The sequence below is a fragment of the Myxine glutinosa genome, chromosome 4 (genome assembly GCF_964187855.1).
Source record: "Myxine glutinosa chromosome 4, kmMyxGlut1.1, whole genome shotgun sequence".
NCBI classification, from domain to species: domain Eukaryota; kingdom Metazoa; phylum Chordata; class Myxini; order Myxiniformes; family Myxinidae; genus Myxine; species Myxine glutinosa.
The window spans coordinates 82,087,977-82,107,282 of record NC_136264.1 but is presented as its reverse complement, the minus strand read 5'-3'; the positions used below and the strand labels follow the sequence as shown (position 1 = coordinate 82,107,282).

Below are 19,306 nucleotides of genomic sequence, written 5' to 3'. Positions count from 1 at the left end.
ACGCACAGGAAAGCGAAAGAATCGCAAATTAGTTTTAATTAGTTTTAAAACATAGTTTAACGCCAACATAGTTTGCCAACGTGAAATAAATGAATACGCTCTCAAATGTGCCGTCCGAGGCAGAGTCTGTTCGCCACGTTCGGCACACGTGATAGCTCGCTGCTCTCTGATTGGTTGAATCGTTTTTTGGACATAGCTCGGTAACTACTTGTCCGATTAATTTCAAACCTTGAAAAGGCACATCCTCGGGTCCCCAGCAATATACCTGGCAAGTTTCAAGTATATCGGACCCGTGGTTGTCGAGAAACAGCGGTCACAGACAAACAAACAAACACACACACAGACACACAGACACACACACACACACACACACACACAGAGATTACTGGAATTATAGATAGATATCATAATATATTTACCTCCGCCACCAAAGGTTTTCACCCCTGTCTGTTTGTTTGTTTGTTTGTGAACAAAATATCTCAAAATATTGTGGACGGATTCGGACGAAATTTCGCAGACAGGTAGTGTATGTGACAAGGACAAAATGAACAGATTTTGGTGAAGATCCGGATTCGGCTACTATAATTTTTTACGTGATTCTTCACCATTGGGAGATGGGGCCAAAACAATATATAGCAGGATATCTCAAAAAGTTGTGGACGGATTTGGACGAAACTTGGTGGACCGTTTGGATGTCTGACAAGGCCAAATACATTCGATGTTGGTGAAGATCAGAATATGGATTCGGATATGAGAATTATTTAATTCTTTCAGTGATTCTTCACCATTGGAAGATAGGGCCAAAAACTATACATTGCGGGATATCTCAAAAGGTTATGGATGGATTTGGACGAAACTTGGTGGAGAGGTTGGGTGTGTGACAAGGAAGAATCGATTCGATTTTAGTAAAGATCTGAATATGGATTCGGGTATGAGAATTATTTAATTTTATAGTGATTCTTCACCATTGAGTGATATGGCCAACCAGGCGGAGGTATGCTCTCTACTGAGTGCCATTCTTGTATTGTGTGTAAAAACAGTTTGCATATTTTTCCTTGGGATCCATATTGTTCAGTACATTATGGGTTTAATAATAATAATAATAATAATAATAATCTTTATTGTCCCATATTCAGGGGAATTATTCTTTGGTGACACCGTAAGTTAACCAACATAAAAACATGAAACACAAAGGGAATCAGAAAACAGTTTGCATTGTTATGTATTGTCACGTTGACGGGTCAACTGTCACGCCGAGAGTCTTCAACCCTCGCAAATACCCAAACGATCTCCGAATTTCCAGTGTTCAGAATTTACTTTGGTTCAATAGATGGTAATACTTCCCCCAAGGATCGCCAAAATGCAAACCAAAATTGGGGATTGGTCACGTGGGAAGGCAGAAGGCGGGAAGACGTTCTTATAAATAATAATTGTTTATTAAAAGAGAAAGAGGATGGGGGATGAGGAGGAACAATACACTACAAATAACCAAACAGATCTGGCAATCGACAGACATAAATAGGGAGAAAGGGAGCACACAACACACACCTTCACTTTCGCATTCCCACGTCTGATAGTTCCGTCGCTGGACCCTCTGGCCCATCTACGAATCTCCGTCGCTGGACCCTCTGTCCCATCTATGAAGTTCCATCGTTGGACCTCCTGTCCCATCTATGAAGCTCTGTCGCTGGACCCTCTGTCCCATCTACGAAGCTCTGTCGCTGGACCCTCTGTCCCATCTACGAATCTCCGTCGCTGGACCCTCTGTCCCATATACGAATCTCCGTCGTTGGACCTTCTGTCCCATCTATGAAGCTCTGTCGCTGGACCCTCTGTCTCATCTATGAAGCTCTGTCGCTGGACCCTCTGTCCCATCTATGAAGCTCCGTCGCTGGACCCTCTGTTCCATCTACGAAGCTCCATCATTGGACCCTCTGTCCCATATACGAAGCTCCGTCGCTGGAGCCTCTGTCCCATCAACGAAGCTCCGTCGCTGGACCCTCTGTCCCATCTACAAAGCTCCGTCGCTGGACCCTCTGTCCCATCTACAAAGCTCCGTCGCTGGACCCTCTGTCCCATATTGAAGCTCCGTCGCTGGACCTTCTGTCCCATCTAGAAAACTCAGTCTCTGGACCCTCTGGCCCATCTACGAATCTCCGTCGCTGGACCCTCTGTCCCATCTACAAAGCTCCGTCGCTGAACCCTCTGTCCCATCTACAAAGCTCCGTCGCTGGACCTTCTGTCCCATCTAGAAAGCTCAGTCGCTGGACCCTCTGTCCCATCTACGAAGCTCTGTCGCTGGACCTTCTGTCCCATCTATGAAGCTCTGTCGCTGGACCCCCTGTCCCATCTACGAAGCTCCATCGCTGGACCCTCTGTCCCATCGACGAAGCTCTGTCGCTGGACCCCCTGTCCCATCTACGAAGCTCCGTCGCTGGACCCTCTGTCCCATCTACGAATCTCCGTCGCTGGACCCTCTGTCCCATCTACGAATCTCAGTCGCTGGACCCTCTGTCCCATCTACGAATCTCCGTCGCTGGACCTTCTGTCCCATCTATGAAGCTCTGTCGCTGGACCCCCTGTCCCATCTACGAATCTCCGTCGCTGGACCCCCTGTCCCATCTACGAATCTCCGTCGCTGGACCCTCTGTCCCATCTACGAAGCTCCGTCGCTGGACCCTCTGTCCCATCTACGAATCTCCGTCGCTGGACCCTCTGTCCCATCTACGAATCTCCGTCGCTGGACCTTCTGTCCCATCTATGAAGCTCTGTCGCTGGACCCCCTGTCCCATCTACGAATCTCCGTCGCTGGACCCTCTGTCCCATCTCCGAAGCTTCATCGCCCTGTCAGGTGTCATATTTCATTACGTGCCATGAGTGCACAGCACCGTACCTATTCGTGCCTGCTCAGGGAACTCCAGCTCCCTTTGAGGAGGCACATTCCACATGTGCTGCGAACGACGTCATAGCACAGTGGGGAAACACGGAGGCCGTAGCTGTGTAAGGGAAAGGCAGAGAGTGAGTTTGGAGGGTCTCAGCTTCCGTCAAGACATGGGAGCTAGAGTCAACAAGTGTACGTTGTGCCGGGGGTGCGTCCATTACTCCATTTGCATTGTCACTAACACCTCCTCCATTGTCGCCATCTTCGTCTGAATTGCTTGCACAAAGCTCAAAACGATACAGCTGCATAATTCCCCCAAAAGCGTTTCCATAACTAATTTTGTCTCCAATAGTTTCTTCAAAAAATAACCTTCAGAGTTGCTAATGACGGTGGAATCAATATCGAATCCAATCCGAGCTCGAAATACAGTCAACCCTCGTTAATCCGGACGACTTTGTTCCCAGCACCCAGTATTGGATTAGCGAGATTGTCGGATAAATGATTGTGCGGATTAGAGGGATAAAATGAATGGCGGAAATCTGATCCATGGATGTTTTGTTCGGATCGTGAGATTTCCGGATTAAACGGGGTTGGATTAACGAGGGTTGGCTGTACATTTTTTCTTCTTCTTTAAAAGGTTGCTTTTGACTTGCTCACCAAATCTATTCATCCAAAAAAAAAATTCCATCTCTTACAGTGCCTCTTTTCTATATTCCCTAAACTCTCCTGCACTCCATCCTCCCTCCAGCGTCATTAAACGTATTTTTGACTCGAAGGTCACAAGAAACTCATTTTGCAATAAATGTTCGTTTCCCATTAATTGTACACTTTTTAAATCCAATCTCACCCCTCCCCTCCAAATCTTCCCCATCACCCCTTCCCTCAAAAACTTCCCCATCACCCATCCCTTTCAAATCTACCCCCTTGCCCCTCCCCTCCAAATCTTCCCCATAACCCCTCCCCTCCAAATCTTCCCCATCACCCCTCCCCTCGAAATCTTCCCCATCACCCATCCCTTTCAAATCTCCCCCCTTGCCCCTTCCCTCCTAAACTCCCCCCACACCCCTCCCCTCCTAGACTCCCCCCCTCACCCCTCCCCTCCAAATCTCCCCCATATCCCATCCCTTTCAAATCCCTCCCCTTGTCCCTTCCCTCCTAAACTCCCCCCTTGCCCCTCCCCTTCAAATCTCCCCACCCTCATTTCTTCTCAATTTCCCCCCTCTCACCCCTCCTCCTCAAAGCGTCCTCCCCGCTTCTTCCCCCTTCCAACTCTCACCTCCATCTCCCCCAACCTTCTGCCTCGCTCTTCCTCCTCCTCAAATAACACCTCATTGTGCCTCACCCAATCACCATCAAACCTTTTGTCCGCCCCATCCTTCCCTTTCTCCGAGCTATTCTGAAATCTCTGACACACCTTCAACAGCTCTCCCTACCTCTTCCACCTCTTCCACATCTTACCTTATCCCTCCTCCCCCCTGTTCTGTATCCGATGCTCCCCCTTCCTCTTCATTAACGGTATGGACCTCAAACATCCGGGGCCTTCGTTCAAACTTAACTGATCTCTCCATACTGCTTGCTTCTGACAAACCAGACGTGATCTGCTTAACAGAAACTTTCCTCCTTCATGATGTCTCTGATTCCTTAGTATCTCTCCCGGGTTACTCCCTCCTCCGGTATGATAGACCTGAGCCTCGTCCTTGAGGTGAGGTTGCTATCTTTATCAAAAACTCTCTTCCTCACTCGCCCTGCACTGCACTCTCTCCACCTCACCCTCAGGAATACCTCTGGCTACGGCTTCCCCTTCGCTCCCACCTCTTGTTCATATGTGTGTTGTACCGTCCACCAAACAGTGATGACTCCATCTACATCTCGCTGTCTGATAATATGGACCAACTTCTATCGACTCATCCAAATTCTCTCTTCCTATTATGTGGTGATTTCAATTGTCACCATGCCAGTTGGCTGGGTGTGGGTACCCCTCTCACCAGCCATGGCTCCTCAGCAAAGGACTTCTGCGTCTCACTGGGACTGACACAATCTGTCAATTTCCCGACCCGGATCTCAGTCAACGGAGCATCTTCTCTTCTGGACTTGGTTATGACGAACCTCCCTGAAAATGTCTGCTGCGCTTCTTCTGCTCCAATCGGCTCATCTGATCATGTGCTTGTTAAAGTGGACATCTCTCTGACCATTCTCAGGGATATTGCTCAGCGTCGACGGGTCTGGCATTTCACTCAGGCCAAATGGCACGGTCTTCAAGCAGCCATCAATCATCTGGACTGGTCTCCCATCTCTACCACCTCTGACATCAACTCATCCTGGGAATTCTTCCAAAGTAAATGGCTCTCTCTCTCATGCACAGATTTATCCCATCTCGTCTTCAGTTGTCATACCCTTCCTCCCCTCCATGGTACACGGAATCTTGTGGTGAGGCTGTTGCCCAGAAACAACTTGCCTTCGTCTCCTGGAAAGCAAATCCAACGGAAGGAAATCTCATTTCCTTTCACAAAGCCTGAAACAAGTGTGTGTCCACCCTCAGGAGAGTCAGGAAACAATATCTCTCCGTTCTCAAGACCGAACTCTCTTATCTGTCTCCCTCTTCCAAATGCTGGTGGCGCCTGGTCAAATCTGTTTCTGGTGTTTGTTCCCCTCCATCCCCTCCCTTACCTCAAACGGCTACACAGCTGACTCCGCACGTGAAAAAGCTGAATGCCTCAACTCTGTGTTTGCCTCTAAATCTTGTGTCCCAAACCCATCCCTCTCTGTACCCACCGTACCCAGTCGTACCCAGCTGCTCCTGAACTCCGTGTCCTTTCCTCCTGACAAGGTGGAAAAGTTTCTATCAACCCTCGACTCTGATTCTGCAACTGGACCTGACAGCATCAGCCCACGGGTCCTAAAATCCTGTTCTTCCGCTCTTTCACTCCCTCTCTCTGTTCTCTTCACCCTCTATTTTGCTCAAGGTCAACTGCCATCTGCTTGGAAATCAGCCAACATCACCACTTTACACAAAAAGGTGCAAAAACAGATCCTTGCAACGACAGATCAATCAGCCTTCTCCCAATTATCAGCAAATCATGGAATCCATCATTGCTTCGGATATGAAATCTTTCCTCTTCTCCAATGGCTTGATCTCTGATCATCAATTTGGTTTCAGCCCAGGTCACTCTACTCTGGACATGCTGCTTCTGCTGTCTCAACAATGGATGGAGGTCCTCAATGCCAAACAGGAAATTAGAGCTGTCTCCCTCGACATATCACATGCCTTCGATACGGTCTGGCACCCCGCTCTGCTCACCAAACTCTCCTCCTTTGGTATCCATGGAAATCTCCACGCATGGCTGGCGGACTTCCTCTCTAGTCGTAGTGAACGTGTGGCCCTGAATGGGTTTCTCTTATCTCCTCTTCCTGTTCAGGCTGGAGTTCCCCCAAGGCAGTGTTCTGGGCCCTGTGCTTTTTCTGGTCTTCATCAATGATCTCTCTGACTTTCTTGAAAATCCTCTCTATCTCTTTGCTGATGACTCCACTCTCTGCCACTCCATTCCTCATCCCTCAGATCGGCAGTCTGCAGCCTCCTCACTCTCTGCAGACCTGGACAAAATCACAGACTGGGCAAACAAGTGGAACATGTCTTTCAATCCTGACAAATCTCACACTCTTACGATGTCTCTCCGAAAAGACCGACTGGACAACCCTCCCATCTACAGGGTCCGTCAGGGAGGTGTGACGATTTTCAGAAAACTCGTACACAGTTATTTTTAGTCGAATTTCAATTTTTTTTTTTTTTAAAGACTATATATATAATGCCATGTAATACACTGTAACAAAGACATTAAAAAATGTAATTCATGTTTGAAAAATGACATCATCTAAATGGCGGCCGTTCTTGTCCAAGCATTCTTGCAGACGCGCGGAAAAGTTCCAGCATTTCTCAGCACAGCAGCATCCCTCAGCAGTTCCAGCATTCTTTCTGCGAACGTAAACCGCCGTACTAAATCATTCTGCTGCAGTTCTTGAACCACCATGATTTTGTACGCGTGATAATGAAGGTCCAAGTGCAAAATTCGACGAACTGATCTGTCTGACATCCGTAGAGCGCGAGCGTGCCGTACCGCTGACTGACGAGGGCTGGCCTCCACAGCTTGTCGAACCCTTTCGATGTTTTCCGGGGTCCTAACGGTTCGATCATCTCCCCGAGCTGCTCCCGGCCTCACAGATCCAGTTGTCCTGAAGTTTTTTACCCACTTCAATATTGTGTTTCGAGACGGAACGGCGCCATGTCGACCAACATTGAAGTGAGTACGAAATGTGCGCTGTGTAAGCACCACCGAACTACCCATTTGAATAAACGTCTCAACAACAAAGACGCGATGTTCAATCGTCCACAGCTCCATGGCGACTGAAATGGCGCCTAACAACGAGTAACCAACAGCCATCACGCATGCGCTCGACCCCCCACTTGCATTGTTATACCCAATTCAAACATGAATTACATTTTAAAAATGTCTTTGTTACAGTGTATGAAATGGCATTATATATGTAGTCTTTAAGAAAAATAAAAATTGAAATTCGACTAAAAATAACTGTGTACGAGTTTTCTGAAAATCGTCACACCTCCCAGCCGGACCCTGTACTTTCTGAATAATCCTCTCCAAGAAGTTCTGTCACTCAAGCTTTTGGGTCTCACTATCTGCCATGATCTTTCCTGGGAAAACCACATTTCCAAGCTGGCCTCCAAAGCCAGTCGCCGACTGGGCATCCTCTGTCGTGCGAAGTCCTTCCTCCGCACACCTGAGCTCCTCACCACATACAAGGCTTTCATCCGCAGCTCAATGGAGTACTGCTCTCCCCTCTGGGCTGGTGCTCCTGCCTCACACCTCGCTCGTCTTCACGCTGTTGAAAGCAAAGCGTTCAGAATCATTGGAATCTCCCGCGATGACGCTATCTCTGAGGGCCTTTCACTTACTCATCGCAGGCAGGTTGGTGGTCTTTCCGTCTTCTACCGACTCTTCTCCGGCCTTTCTCCCCCAGCTCTCTCTGGGCTCTGTCCCCCAAATATTCCTACTGGTCGCACAAGATCTGCCTGCAACCCTCTTCTGGTTAAACTGCCAAAATCAAGACTCTCTGCTCACCTTCACTCCTTCATTCCTCTTTTCTCCCACCTCTGGAACAAACTCCCTCACTCTCTTCAATCCCACTCCTCCCTCCAGGTCTTTAAAACGGCTGTTCACCACCATCTCTTATCTTCCCCAATCCAAAAGCTTGATCTTTTCTACCCCCGCTAATTTCACGCCAAATCCACGTTTTTGAGGTGCCGACTTTTGAGGTGCCGTCAGTCCTTGGTGTCCGTGCGTTTTATGCCTATCCTGCCTCCCCCCAGGCCCTCTCCCTCCCACGCATCTCCCGATGTCCCTGCTCTCAAATGTTGTGTTTGTGTGCTTCCTCCCCTTCTCTCCCCATCTTGTCGACCGCTCCCCTTTTTATATGCTTTGTTTGCTTGTTTGTTTGATTTGTTTGTTTGATAAATCTTAGCTCTTTCACGAGCCTCGACTCTGTATACCAAAAAAAAAAAAAAAAAAACTTTCTCTATGTAAGCTGCCATTTGGATCAAGGTGGGTTCTGAGTGTGACGTCACTGGCGAAAATAGACACTTTAGGGGGGGAGGTTTGACACTGTGATTGGCAAAAAAAATTCAATTTTTTTTCCCCTTCAAATTAGACTGTGATTAATGGTTTTCAGGAAAAAAAAATTGTGGTTGGCTTCCTCTTTAATGTCTGACAAGATCATCAGACCTCTCTACATGTGTGTGTAAATGACTCAGTGTAGAGTATTCCTGCGGAGACTGAAGACCCATCATTGTGCGAGGTATATTAATTTCCATTCAGCATATGGAAAATAAATATTTAAATGCAGCAGAGGGATAGGGTCGATGCAATGTCAGCAATCGAACCTATTCCTATTACATTTCAATATTTATTTTACATGTACAAAATGGAAATGAATGTGCACATGGTCTTCTTCTTCTTTTGGTTAGTCTGCCTCCTTCAATCCTGAAGATTATTTTGCATTCATTCATTCATTGCACCACGTTCTGCCTGGTGTTGGCTTAGCGGTTAGGGTGCCGGCTTGGGATCCTAGGATCCTGGGTTTGAATCCCGGTCGATCGCTGAATTAATGCCAGGGGGGGTTGACTCAGCCTGTCATGCTTCCAAGGTCGGCAAATTGAGGACCAGTTCACTGGTAATTCGCTGTGTGTCGCAAGAGGCGACCAACAGGGTTGGCGGCAGGAAGGGCATCCGGCCATAAAACATTGCTTCAAAAAGGGGACCACGGTGCCCAAAAAAGGGCCAACCCCCGCTCTGTGGGGGAAAATGGCCTCTAAAGGTGGTTCAGTCACGATATGGAACAGGAAATCATCGTCCTTGGCAGCATGTCGTTGAAGCAACTGTGATGGCACATCCATGCGTGTGCTTTTAAGTTTGTCCATAAGCAAACAGGGAACCCAATGGGAACAAACTTTCTGATATCCCAAGGTCGCTATCATATCCTGTTTGGCATGGTTTCCTATGCTAAGCTGCGCTGCCATCTCCTTTACCATCATCCTTCAGTCCTCACCTGCCAAGGGCCGAAAAAACTCCAAATCATTTTTGTTAATGGCCAGCATCCAAGCAATTCCTGGGGGGATGCCATGCTGGATTTTAGCGTTTAGGATCATTTAGGGGTCAAAGGTCATCCAGGGGACTTATTTTAGAAGTAGTATTATATTGGTGAAGATTTAACCGCATAAATAGGCTTAAAACTGTCCTATATCATGGATAGATGTCTATAAAAGGTATTTTGTTTATATTAAAAGAAACAAAAAGCAAATTTGGGTCAAAGGTCAAGTTCCAAAGGTCACAGCTCAATGGGAAAAGGTCAAATAGAAAATTTTTAAAATATTTTTTTTGTATACTGAATCGAGGCTCGTGAAAGAGCTAACATTTACTTCACAAACAAATCAACCAGACAAACAAAACACACAAAAAGAGGGAGCGGAAAACAAGATTTTATTCTTTTAAATAATAAAGCAGTTTTATTTCTCTAAAAACTCATGATTACTTGAATTTCTGTTTTTCAAACAACCCAATTTCACTCATTTTACTTCATATCGAGAATAAAAAATATACAAAATAATTTTGGATGATTTTTAGAATTTTGTTTTTGTTTTTTGTATACAAGATCGAGGCTCGTGTAAGAGTAAAAGCTCGTGTAAAAAATTTAAACTATGATTATAAACTATGATTAAATTTTAAACTATGAGCAAAATAAAAATATTTCAACTTTTCAAAACCATGATTTTGTATTTTTAAAATAGCACTTGTGTATTTTCACATTATCAGTGCATACTCAGTTATCTGAAGATATTCCACAGTTCATCGAATAACCTGTTAATCTATGGCAGCCTTTAAGGTCATTGGGTTTGTGCATCCATCTGCGTCACACGTACACTCACTCATCTATCTATAATTCCAGCAATGTCTGTGTGTCTGTGTGTCTGTGTGTCTGTGTGTCTGTGTGTCTGTGTGTCTGTGTGTCTGTGTGTCTGTGACCGCTGTTTCTCGACAACCACGGGTCCGATATACTTGAAACTTGCCAGGTATATTGCTGGGGACCCGAGGATGTGCCTTTTCAAGGTTTTAAATTAATCGGAGAAGTACTTACCGAGCTATGTCCAAAAAACGCTTCAACCAATCAGAGAGCAGCGAGCTATCACGTGTGCCGAACGTGGCGATCAGACTCTGCCTCGGACGGCACATTTGACAGCGTATTCATTTATTTCACGTTGGAAAACTATGTTGCCGTTAAACTATGTTTTAAAACGAATTCAAACTGCGATTAAATTAAAACGATTCATCGTAACTGCGATTTGCGAACTTCCGGACAGTGAAGACTTCACTTCCGGCAGCCAATCACAGAACGCTTTGTTGCGTAGGCGTGGCCGATGTGAGACGAGCGGAGCTGAGCGCGTTACGAGCTGACCGCCATTACGGTACGTAATTCGATTTCTTATGCGCATTATTTCTCCCAATTCAGTCAGAGCGAAGGGCGGAAGCGAAGAGCGTTGTTTTTTTTGTTTACGGGCGTACGGGCGGGGTAGAGCGTACGGGTAGCGTTTTTTTTTTTTTTTGGCAAGGAACGGGCACCCACGTACGGGCAATGCCCTAGTACATGCAAATCTGCCTTGCACGATAACACCTGCACCTCGCTGTGCTGTATTTGGTTTTACATCCACAGGATGTTAGTTCAATGTATGCCTTTGAGACTGCTGGCAATCTCGTCCAAACAACTTCAAGACCTTTCTGTCCTTCTTTCCATCCATTTGTTTCAGTTGCAGATCCAACTTCCATTTCTGCTCCGTCCACCAGTTGCCATATCTTTGCTTGATCATTCAATCTTGCCAAGTGAAGCTCTGGGGCCTCTCTCGTTAGTGGAAACTGCTCCACCTCTTTCCTGGCCTTGCTGAATAGAGTGCACCTCAATTCATCCACACTTGGACTTTCCAGGTCTTCACTACCATACAGCTTACACACAAATTCTTCTGGACCTGAGACGTCACCATCCTTACCGATACCTTCTAGAAGGGCAGGATATTTCTGATACACCTTCCAGCATGACTTCGTGGAGAACCCTGTGAAGGACGAGGTGGTATCACAACCGGTGAAGGCATGGAATCCAAGTAAATTGTCCAAAAGAACACCATCAAGTCTGGATGCTATCCAAATGCACCGGAAAACATTTTCTTTGTGTTTACTGTACCTGCAACCATCCACACTTCCACATCAAGGCGTCCAAGATGGCGGAGCAGTAGAAGGACATTAGTATTTTGACACATTCCAACAAGTCGCTGGTATTGGTTTTGGTAGGCATATTTGGCATGCAGTGTAAGTCGCGTATCTGCCTCTTCGTGGAATGCAGACAGGTTTGTGATGTCTCGCTTATTACCTCCACCACCGAAGGTAGATGGAGGTTATGTGTTCACCCCTGTCTGTCTGTTTGTTTGTCTGTTTGTTTGTTGTTTGTGACCAGGATATCTCAAAAAGTTGTGGACATATTCGGACGAAATTTGGTGGAGAGGTTGGGTATGTGACAAGGACGAAATTATTAGATGTTGGTGAAGATCCAGATCAGGATATTTTTTTATTCAGGTAATTATTTTTTAAGTGATTCTTAACCATTTATAGAGCAAAATATTTTTATGCCAGGTCAGTTACCCAGGTCAGATTTTTTATGCCAGGTCAGATTTATTTATGCCAGTCAGTTACCCAGGGCAAATGTTTTATGCCAGGTCAGATTTATTTATGCCAGTCAGTTACCCAGGTCAAATTTTTTATGCCAGGTCAGTTACCCAGGTCAGATTTTTTATGCCAGGTCAGATTTATTTATGCCAGTCAGTTACCCAGGGCAAATGTTTTATGCCAGGTCAGATTTATTTATGCCAGTCAGTTACCCAGGTCAAATTTTTTATGCCAGGTCAGTTACCCAGGTCAGATTTTTTATGCCAGGTCAGATTTATTTATGCCAGTCAGTTACCCAGGGCAAATGTTTTATGCCAGGTCAGATTTATTTATGCCAGTCAGTTACCCAGGTCAAATTTTTTATGCCAGGTCAGTTACCCAGGTCAGATTTTTTATGCCAGGTCAGATTTGTTTATGCCAGTCAGTTACCCAGGGCAAATTTTTTATGCCAGGTCAGATTTATTTATGCCAGTCAGTTACCCAGGTCAAATTTTTTATGCCAGGTCAGTTACCCAGGTCAGATTTATTTATGCCAGTCAGTTACTCAGGTCATATTTTTTAAATGCCAGGTCAGTTACCCAGGTCAGACTTTTTTAATGCCAGGTCAGATTTTTTCATGCCAGATCAGTTACCCAGGTCAAATTTTTTTAATGGCAGGTCTGTTACCCAGGTCAGATTTGTTTTCATGCCAGTTCAGTTACCCAGGTCAGATTTTTTTATGCCAGGTCAGTTACCCAGGTCAGATTTTTTAATGCCAGGTCAGTTACCCAGGTCAGACTTTTTTAATACCAGGTCAGATTTTTCATGCCAGATCAGTTAACCAGGTCAAATTTTTTTTATGGCAGGTCAGTTACCCACCCAGGTCAGATTTGTTTTCATGCCAGGTCAGTTACCCAGGTCAGATTTTTTTTCATGCTAGGTCAGTTACCCAGGTCAGATTTGTTTTCATGGCAGGTCAGTTACCCAGGTCAGATTTTTTTATGCCAGGTCAGATATTTTTATGCTTGGTCAGAATTTTTTTTAATGCCAAGTCAGTTACCCAGATCAGATTTCTTTTTTGTATGCCAGGTCAGTTCCCCAGGTCACATTTTTTAATGTCAGCTCAGAAAGTTTTTAATACCAGGTAAATTATCCAGGTCAGATTTTTTATGCCAGGTCAGTTACCCATATCAGATTTTATTTTTATGATTTTTATTGTTACTTCTACAAGTGCTAAAATTGGCAACGATTTGGCAAGGCTGTACCTTTCCGACCTCTCCACAATTGGGTAAATTTGGCAGAGACAACTGCCCACGCCCAACATAGATCAGCAAGCTGTTCGGCGTAACCTTGGAAAAAGTCCCTTTGTGAGGTTGCTGTTTTACCATGCACAAACACCATCCCATTCTCACATTATCAACAAACTGTTTGGATTGTTGTTTGGTTATTAAAATTGTGACTTTTTTGCTTCATATATTGTTCATTGGAAAAAGGGGTAAAGAGGTTAATGCAATATTGTGTGAAAAATCGATGAGTTTACACCAAGTGTTTTGGGCAAATAAGAAATCCAAATCGCAAAGGAAAACCAATTAATAAACGTTGATTGATGTTTCTCGATAAGAACTATTATTCTTTGCAAGCAAAATGTTTCAAGATCAACCTTTTATGGACTATTTCCATAATTGAGGTGCACATCCAGCTCGCAAGTATCAGCTTAAAAATCCCACAAATATGCAAATGTAGTCACAACATTAACCTACAAATGAATGAGCAGGGGAAGCCGAATCCCTATTGCATGCAAATTCCAGATAATTAAGAAAGGAATGTCACTTGGGGAAGGCACATTGGGGGAGGGCGGGGGATAGAGACCCTTAATTAGTCCCTGATGCTAATGACAAGCCACTGAGAAGATGAGGGACATTGCAGGCTTGAGTTGTGTATCGCTGACATCATTTGGATAATTGACTCGGAGGCTGCTTCAAGACACGTCTCACAGCAGCACAGGAGTCCGTCTCGGATTTCAAAGGCATTCAGGCTGATCAAGGCCATGGTGGCATGCGCAAAGACATGGCACATGGCCAAAATGACCTTTGAATCAAAAGGTTAAAGGCGCCTTTCATGTCAAGATCTTAAACCCTAACGCTTCAGATTCCTTGCCCATAATTCAAGCCGTTTAAAGAAACTGTTTGACAGCTGGGAGAACGAGATGATTTATTTGTTCGGGATGGAAGGCCTATGCAACCTATTGAGGATTTATGTATTCGCACGTGTGTGTGTGTGTGTGTGTGTGTGTGTGTGTGTGTGTGTGTGTGTGTGTGTGTGTGTGTGTGTGTGTGTGTGTATATATGTATATATATATATATATATATATATATGTTGATATCTTACATGGTTTATCACATAGATCAGCAAGCTGTTCGCGTAGCCTTGCGAAAAGTCCCTTTGTGAGGTTGCTGTTTTACCATGCACAAGGTCAGATTTTTTATGCCAGATCAGATACCCAGATCAGATTTTTTTAAATGTCAGATCAGTTACCCAGATCAGATTTTTTTATGCCAGGTCAGTTACCCAGATCAGATTTTATTTTTATGATTTTTATTGTTACATCTACAAGTACTAAAATTGGCAACGATTTGCCAAGGCTGTACCTTGCCGACCTCTCCACAATCGGGAAAATTTGGCAGAGACAACTGCCTACGCCCAACATAGATCAGCAAGATGTTCGGCATAGCCTTGCGAAAAGTCCCTTTGTGAGGTTGCTGTTTTACCATGCACAAGGTCAGATTTTTTATGCCAGATCAGTTACCCAGATCAGATTTTTTTAATGCCAGATCAGTTACCCAGATCAGATTTTTTTATGCCAGGTCAGTTACCCAGATCAGATTTTATTTTTGATTTTTATTGTTACATCTACAAGTACTAAAATTGGCAACGATTTGCCAAGGCTGTACCTTGCCGACCTCTCCACAATCGGGAAAATTTGGCAGAGACAACTGCCTACGCCCAACGGCCAACATAGATCAGCAAGATGTTCGGTGTAGCCTTGCGAAAAGTCCATTTGTGAGGTTGCTGTTTTACCATGCACAAACACCATCCCATTCTCACATTTATCAACAAACTGTTTGGATTTTTGTTTATTTGATCAACCCCCCTAACCAAGTTTTCCATTCAGCCTTGGTCAATTCAGCTGATTTCAAGTGTCACATTTTTGGCAGCCATGACAGGTTTCACATCGATCGGTGAAGCGGTTTCAGAGAAGGGATTTGTTTTTAATTATCGGCTTTCAAGCTAATATGGCTGCCATACCATGTGACATATGACCTTAAAAATGTACACTCTGCATACGTATGGGTAGGGGATCACATTTGTGAAGTTTCGTGTTGATCGGATAAGGTTCATTTTTCTATCCAATATGGCTGCCAAACATGTGACCTATGACATCATTTTCAAACTATATGCAACAATGGTGTTAGATGATATTTGTAATATATCACATCGATGGGGTAAGCGGTTTCAGAGATATAATTATTTAATATTTTCCTTCAATCCAATATGGCTGCCACACCATGTGACCAATGATATTTTCGTGATTAACTTTTAATCGCCATGCCTAGTCAATGACACACGCAAAGTTTCGAGTCAATCGATTTGGTGGTTTGGGGGAAGATGTTTTTTTTAAGGTTTAGGTTAAATCCAATATGGCTGCCAAACCATGTGTCCTATGATGTCGTAAATTGAATATTTCAATACAAATTGGTCATAGATCATGTGCATGCAATTTCAGATTTTTAGGATAAGGAATTTGATTAAAACATTTTTGGCTGGTGTACCACTTCACTTATGATGTCATCATTATCATGCTTTTGTTTCCCATTGGGAGTACTTGACAATGTGCCAAGTTTAAAATGTTAACATTCAGTGGTTTCCGAGAAATAGATATTTAATTATTTGCGTTTAATCCAAGATGGCTGCCATACCACGTGACATATGACGTCACAATTATCGTAAAAATAATCTGCATGGGTGTCACTCCTACCTTGAAAGTTTTGTCTCAAATGGACATGTGGTTGCTGAGAAAAACGGGGTTTAGCCCGGACGGATGGACAGACGTACAGACGGACGGACGGACAACCCGAAAACATAATAGTCTAGTAGGAAGACTAGGTCCCCCTGCACCCCCCGGAGATATACTTCTAATCAGTGTTTCTAGATTGGAAAAAATGTGTAGAAAATGACTAGCTATGGCCCCAAGCTGAAAAAATGTCCCACATACCATTTTTATGCAAATTACTGCTGCCATTATCAAAAAAACGATTTTTGATATATCTCAGCCAATATTGCAGATAATTGAAAAATGAAGGTGTCTAGACCCATGTTTTGAAGGGCATAGATCATGATAGAACTATTCATAACATGATTACATGTGTCTATGGTATACTAGTATGCATATTAATGCTGTAATTACAAAATAATCAGTTTTACAAATGATAAGGATACGTTAATACTGCAGATAACTTAACATGGTACATAAGGGGTCTAAACCCAGGTATTTTCAAGGTTAAATGTCAACAAGATGCTCCTGAGTCTTGCATAGGGGCGGGACATTGGCAGTAACATTGGTACCACTCAACTTTTCTTCCCACCATTGACTTTGTATTGCGAGAGATTTTCACTTGCTTATTTAAAGGTTTCTCACCCAGCCCACGTAAAATCTACCAACTCCTGCTGTTAACTCCCAAACATATTTTTTTATGTTATCCAATCACAGTGCAGAAATGACAGACTAGAGATCCAAATTAGTGCTGCTATAGCTGCCATTTTACATTTCCATCCATGTAACATGCGCGCTCGCGCGCTCGTATCAATTGGTAATGTCGCGCGCTCGTATCAATTGGTAACGTTGATGTTATTGAATACCTCAGTTGAAAGTTCAGTCTTCCATTCCATCTGTGTGTTGTTCTTGGTATTCATCCTCCAATCTAGCCAGGTAAGATGCTAACTATAATGTTACTCACACTCTTGACTTCAGTTTCTGCATGAAATCATAAACAGGCAGAATAACAGCTGAGCCAGCTAGCACCATGTTAGCTAACGTTAAAGCTAGCCTCATCTATGTACAGTATGTTCCTAATGTCGGTGTAACTTAAACTTTTGTTAATGCCAAACATGAGACATATCTGTTGACTTCTGTATATGAATTGAACCAGAAAGAGGCACGACAGCTGAGCTAGCTACAGTAACTTAGCACAATGTTTCATTGGCCTAGATAGCTAACGTTAGTGTGGAAGAATTTAGATGTTTTAGCTATTAGCACTTTTGATGCCACTAAACATGGTTTAGTCAGCTAAAAAGTACCCTAGTGTAGAACATGACTCAGAACCTCTGTTACCTCACTGAAAACTCAGAGCCTCCTTTCACAGGCACTTTTAACATCATTCGTGATTTCTTATTTGTCATTTAACAGTGATGGTAGACATCGACAGCAAGCATGCCCAAAAGAAAACGGAGTGTAGAACCTGCAGCCCAAAGCTCTCCTCCTACATGCATCCTTCATGTACCATCCATGTCTGATCATGGGGATTTCACGCCCCTCCGTAAAATTAAAGGATCTGCTTCAGAAAAACTGCAACTGCTTCAAAAGATCCGGGATAGACGTCTCAACCAACCGCATGACTCCCCATGTCGTATGCAATCAGTATGTGATCAGATCCCGGCAACTCTTCCTGATGACCTAGAAAGAGTAGGATATCACAGCAAGTGTTATAAGCACTTTGTCCGCCACTTTCATCGTCTGGGAGATGATACAGAACCAGGGCCATCAACCTCATCATGGCATCACTCTCCTCGTAAACCAGGAGGTTCTGCTGAACCCATCTTCCCGCCAGAGTGTATATTTTGTGAGAAAGTTGAGACCAAAGATGCTCATCGCAATACTGAGAGGCCTACAACCTTCCCATCCTTTAAAAACAAAGAAAATGCATGGGAGCAAATCGAAACACGGGCTGAGAAAATGGGTCTCTATCGACTCCATCGAAAGGTGAAAAACAAAGACCTCTTTGCATGTGAGGCCAAACACCATCCGTCATGTTTTAAAGCTTTCCGCACAGCATTCTACAACTATGAGCGTGCGATTCACAGAGCCGAAGCACCAAAGGAGCAGGCTTGCATGTCAGCCGCCCATGAAAAGGCATTCAACTCAGTACTGGAACACATTCAAACCCAGGTCATCCAGCAGAATAAAGTTCTACAGCTTTCTTCCTTGCGCTTGCTCTATGTCGAGGAACTGAAACTGAATGGATATGAGAACTCAAATTATCGGTCAGAGAAACTACTGAAACGCCTACAGAATGACCCAATCAAGGAGCATATCCACTTCATGAAGGTTGATCATGACAAATATGATGTCATTTCTTTCTGGCTTGTGCACAGCTCAAACATAACAGTTTCCAATGCTCTCGCACGAGCATTCACACTCGGAAGCACAAACAAGAACCAAAATGTTGCCCTCCAACTTCGCCAGGGTATTCTACAGGCTTTCAGAGAGTGTAAAGACCAACCATGGCCACCAACAGCTGAAGACATGGAGCTCAATCCTGAAGACATCCTACCTCCAGACCTTGTCCGCTTTCTCAGCGTGCTAATGACTGGCAAGGAGGGCATCGAGACAGAAAAGGTGAAGCGTCTGGTCTTCTCCATTGGACAAGATCTGTGCCGTGCAGTGTCAGATGGAAAATGGAAGTTACCAAAGCACATCCTCCTCTGTGTGACTGTAAGGCACCTGTTCCGAAGCAAACAGCTCACCACAATACTACACAGGCTTGGACACTCTGAGAGCTACGATTTCGCCTTGGAGTTGGAAACTGCTCTCGCCAAGGTCCTGGATGAAGTCTCAACTTATCGTACACCACAAATTGTGACAGGAGAGGGCAACCTTGTATTCCACTGTGAGTGGGACAACTTGAATAAAACCACTACCAGTGTGCACGGCAGCAACATTGTAAACAGTGCTGGAGGAATCATGGTGCAGGAGGTCAAGCCCGGGTTCGAGAGCAGCAAGGACCGAATGCTACCTACCATCAATAGGTCACAACAGCGTAGCCTGAAGGTCGACACACCAAAAACTCTCCCACCCTTGCACTTTACTCGCGTTGGCCCGAAGTTCCCTGAAGGC

At 44.5% G+C, this 19,306-nt stretch overlaps 1 protein-coding gene across 1 annotated transcript in view; it reads left to right on the top strand.

Moving 5' to 3' along the window:
- LOC144891773 (uncharacterized) overlaps positions 1–18,097 on the top strand; it is a 469,129-nt gene extending 451,032 nt beyond the window's left edge. Inside the window, exon 2 of the mRNA XM_078776088.1 lies at positions 17,600–18,097. Coding sequence (XP_078632214.1) covers positions 17,600–17,602 — 3 coding nt within the window. The 3' untranslated portion in view covers positions 17,603–18,097. The remainder of the gene's footprint in view (positions 1–17,599) is intronic.
- Positions 18,098–19,306: the final 1,209 nt, after the last annotated feature.